Source organism: Chelon labrosus (assembly GCF_963514085.1).
Source record: "Chelon labrosus genome assembly, chromosome: 8".
Classification (NCBI taxonomy): Eukaryota; Metazoa; Chordata; class Actinopteri; order Mugiliformes; family Mugilidae; genus Chelon; species Chelon labrosus.
Genome location: NC_140358.1, coordinates 14,844,936 through 14,849,761, shown reverse-complemented (window position 1 = coordinate 14,849,761; position 4,826 = coordinate 14,844,936). Strand labels below are relative to the sequence as shown.

General features: G+C 45.3%; 1 protein-coding gene across 1 annotated transcript; it reads left to right on the top strand.

Moving 5' to 3' along the window:
• The first annotated feature begins 1,538 nt into the window (after positions 1-1,538).
• adra2db (adrenergic, alpha-2D-, receptor b) lies at positions 1,539-3,554 on the top strand. The gene has a single exon (XM_084550369.1). The coding sequence runs from the start codon at positions 1,641-1,643 to the stop codon at positions 2,910-2,912; it is 1,272 nt and encodes a 423-aa protein (XP_084406495.1). The 5' UTR covers positions 1,539-1,640; the 3' UTR covers positions 2,913-3,554.
• Positions 3,555-4,826: the final 1,272 nt, after the last annotated feature.

Sequence of the window (4,826 nt, the reverse complement as noted above, 5' to 3'; positions counted from 1 at the left end):
CATCTCCCATCACAGACCTGCTCATTTGTAGTAATTATAATTATGTGTCATTTCTGCTCTCCCCTCCAAAGCCAGACACAACAAAAGCTGTTTTTCTGCTCGTGAAGACTGAGCTTGTGGATGCCGGTTACCAAGGTCAGTGCCGTGTCCGTTTTTATGCAGCAGGGAATGTCTACAAAGCCCTGATACGGTGACACTCAACCTGCAGGTGATCCTTGCTGTTTTTTTAATGTTCATCCTGTGATATAAAAATCACGGTGAGAAACAGCGAGACAAGATAACAAGGCGGCGTGCCTGGATCCTCCTCCTCTTTCAAATGCACCGCAACTCCTTCTTTTCCCTGCAGTATATGTTTTTCCCGAGGCTCCAGATAACTCACATACCAGGGTGAACATAAATCCAAGCATATCAGCAATATTAATGATGGCATCCTAGCAGCTTTGGCTGGACTAGAAATCCCTAATCAACATGTGTCCAGAAGATGCTGTTGATTTATACATTTTTTTATCTAAACTTAGTGAAGTGCATCTGGAGATGAGAAGAAGCAAGGTCAGATTAGCTCATCTGCATTTTTATTTCGCTGTTTACTTCAGTGACCCCACACTGGCCATGTGCGTGCATCTCTCTCCGTATCACTGGTACGTTTGTAGTCTGGTAAATATCCCCTGGCTGCAGTCTGGCTGCCTAACATAGCTGCATACATGTTATATAATCAAGCTGTATGAACAATGCCCCAGTGTGTGGAGTATAAACAAGTCGAGGTCGTCCTCGATTACACATGTACAACTGTACTTTTAAATTCGATCGATCGATCAATCACTGCTGCATTAAAGCCCCTTTTATTTGGAACACTGTGCCCTCCTAATTGGTAGCCCCGTGGGGCTGATAAAGTTCAGAGAAACCCCCAACTGTGTTGTTTTATCGTCATATCCATCAGTGACTCTGAACAGACTACTGACCAGAAATGATTGAACTCCTCCTATGTTTGTATGTGCTATATAAATGACTGACTGAGTGATAAACTCTTATATGATCATTTTAATTCATAACAATGTAAAGTCACTGAAAAAGACACAGGAAAGGAAAGAAAACTACAAAGTGTGAGTGTATTAAATCAAACACTGCAAGCCCAAATACTGTCTGAAGAGACACTCTCTCTCTCTCTCTCTCTCTCTCTCTCTCTCTCTCTCCTTTAAGTTTAGAGATGGGTTGGTCTTCGCAGTGATGTCACCTCACTTCTCTGAGGACATTCAGCGTACATCTACCATTCGTCTCCAAAGAGCAGCAGCCAGAACGCAAAAGCAGCATTACGCACGGCATTGTCACATCGGAGGAGACACTCTATTCCCGGAACTTCATGGATTGTGAACTCTCTTCCCTCATTTGTGATATATTCTGAATTTGGTGTACGTGTTAGAACTGGTAAATGACCCGAGATGAAGGGTATGTTATTTCAGAGGACCCGTTTTTGCAGCCTCTGTGTCTTATGCGGGCACTATGTTTGCACTGACCAGGAGCGCTGCGCGCAACCTACCTCCATACGTTAGCGGCGCAGCTCACGGCACCCAGCCTCAGCTGTCTCGGAAAGGAAAGGGGTGCAAAACAACAAAGATGATACGAAAGGACAATTTGCAGTCAGAATGGATTTAACGCAGTTGAATCGGTTGGTGGAAAACGCTTCCAACGATGAAAACACCACCGACGCACCGCTTACTTTGCCACACACGGAGGTAGCCACAGCACTCATCATCCTGGTGGTTACTGTGATCGTTTCGGTGACGATTGTTGGCAATGTGTTAGTGATTGTAGCGGTGCTCACTAGCCGGGCTCTCCGTGCACCCCAGAACCTTTTCCTGGTCTCTTTGGCATCGGCGGACATCCTGGTGGCCACACTGGTCATCCCATTCTCCCTTGTCAACGAGGTGATGGGCTACTGGTACTTTGGAAGCACTTGGTGCGCCTTCTACTTAGCTCTGGATGTGCTTTTCTGCACCTCATCCATCGTGCACCTGTGCGCCATCAGCCTGGACCGCTACTGGTCAGTGACAAAGGCGGTCAGCTACAACCTGAAGCGGACACCAAAGCGCATCAAGTCCATGATTGCTGTGGTGTGGATAATATCTGCAATCATCTCCTTCCCTCCTCTTCTCATGACCAAACATGATGAACGGGAGTGCCTGCTGAACGATGAGACCTGGTACATCCTCTCCTCGTGCTTGGTGTCTTTCTTTGCCCCTGGTCTCATCATGATTCTGGTTTACTGTAAGATTTATAAAGTGGCCAAGCAGCGCTCCTCCACCGTGTTCGTGGCCAAGAACGGCCTGGAGAGGCAGCCGTCTCAGTCAGAGACCTGTTTTGTCAGGAAGGACCGGTTCGAGATGGAGAGCCCCAGCAGCCAAAGCTCCGGCAGCCACCCGCAGAGGCAAGGGGAGTTGGATGACATCGACTTGGAGGAGAGCTGCTGTCAGTCGGACACCAAACCGCGCCACAATCGCTTCACTAAGCGAAGGAAAGTGGAGGGATCAGACTGCTGCCCCCCACAGAACTGCCGTCTCTCCTGGGCTTCGGCCCGGGCGCTACAGCTCTACCCGGAGCAGAAGAACCCGGCTGGGCGACAACAGCTGAACGCGGTCAACAAGACCAAAGTGGCCCAGATGAGGGAGAAGCGTTTCACATTCGTACTGGCTGTAGTGATGGGAGTGTTTGTGCTCTGCTGGTTCCCCTTCTTCTTCACTTACAGCCTGCATGCTATCTGCAGAGACAGCTGTTACATCCCCGACGCACTTTTCAACCTTTTCTTTTGGATTGGCTACTGCAACAGTTCTGTGAACCCCATAATATACACTATCTTCAACAGGGATTTCAGGAAAGCCTTTAAGAAAATCATTTGCAGAACTTCAAAACGCACATAGAGGGCTCTAATCATAGATTTTGTTGGCTTCGTCACTCAACTGTACTGTGAAGGGATTGTATTATTAGAAGTCGTTGTTCTTGGCCGACTATTCTGTTAACCCACGTTGCAAAAAAGAAAAAAAAAATCCAGTGTTGTGTACACATTTAAATGTATATAAATAAAATTCATAAAGTGGAGTAAAACTAAGCAAAGATATTTTAAGTCGCAGGCCTATTTATGCCAGGTGAAATATGAGGTGTTTAGCAAACTGTTTAAGTCTTGTAAACCTGAACAGGAAATCCCTGCATTTTAATGACTCCGGGAGGAAAGCGAGACCTCAGAGTAAAATTGTATGCAGCTTGATTCCAGAGCTGGCAGGTTATTCGCAGTGAGTCTTTTGTGTAGCAGTAAACAGAGGATTAATCTCTGCCATCTTTGGGGATAAGCAGGCAACACAGTATTGCCTGTTAGTGTGTGCCATGAGGGGGAAAAAAAAAAAAGAAATGTTTATCAGCAGGTGTGGATGTGCACTGAACCCCCCAAAATTACGTAAGAGCCTAATCTCACACTCCCACCACACCATCACACCGCAACAATAGCCAAGCCGTGGACTGTTTGTGAAAAACGTATTGGATAAATATCTGTATTTCATTTGAACACGCCAGGAAAGCTCAACACTGTGTCAGTAAATATTTAAAAGGCGTGACTCTCCTGCAAAACCTGGTCGCAGTGTCGCCAGATAGGAGTTTCAATCCGTGGTATGTTGTCCCACGAATATAGTTTTTATTAAATTATTATTACTTTTATCCTCTCACATATTAAATGTTTATGAAACGGCGAGAGAAATAAATTCAAATGGATTCGCAAGGTGCCACTTATGTCCCACCAAGTGACATCCCAGCACGCAGGCAGCTATTGCAAGCAGAGCTGGACTAGAATTTAGCATCACATTTTCTTGGAAACCTTAATATCTATGAGTCAAGCCTGGAGAGAGTGTAACCCTCTGCTTTATAAAGCTGCATTATCACAGGAAACGTCTTATAAATTATTGCTACAGCTCTTCACGCTCTTCCTACTATGTTGAAATATTATGACAAAGACATGCCAGTAAGATACACACATGAAAAAATAGTGTTTTCTTTAAACGCATTCGGCCAAATTTGACGTTTGCAGCACTTTCTGCACAACTTCTGACTCTGATCTGTGCGTGATGCATGTGGGATAAAAGGGCGCGCGTTCAGTGAGATGTTAAATATATCATGAGGCTCACATGCAAAGGCACGAGCTTCCCTGGGAAAACTTTGGTTGATGAGAATAAGGCTGACCAGTTATGTATCATTCTCTATTGTCTGCATGGGGGGTGCCGAGGATAAATACACTATATATATCCTCTTAGGAATGTCTTCAAAGCACTCCTGCAGCTCACATGGCGCTTTGCCAAAGATAATCACCAGGTCGGAGGGGTGCCACGCTCAAAAACAGTTTTTGAAAGTGTTTTTTTTTTATGTGAAGTAGCCTGAGCTCATATTCATGAGGGCGCTGGTGGTTGCACATTCCTCTTGACGCACACCGCCGCTTTATTTATGAGCCGAATTAGAAGCTGTGAGAGAAGTGGGACTGGTGTGACGAAGGAAACTTTATCTCAAAGGGATTCACAAACTCTTGAAACAAATGAAATGTCTGGACAGAGTCGCGCTTGCCCGCGAGTGGCAATAAAATGAGCTTTCGCATCTCCATCTTCATCGTCTTTAGCAGAGTGGGAGTTATGTTTATTTACGTGTAACTTAATAGGATGTTATTGGATTGACGTTACAGTACGTGTAAACTAATTTCCCTGGAGGGTCAATCAATCTGCGTTTCGTTAGCCGAGGTTTACATGAACACAGTTTCCTTCCTGATAGTACCCTGATTAGTATCTGACAAGACATGAAAC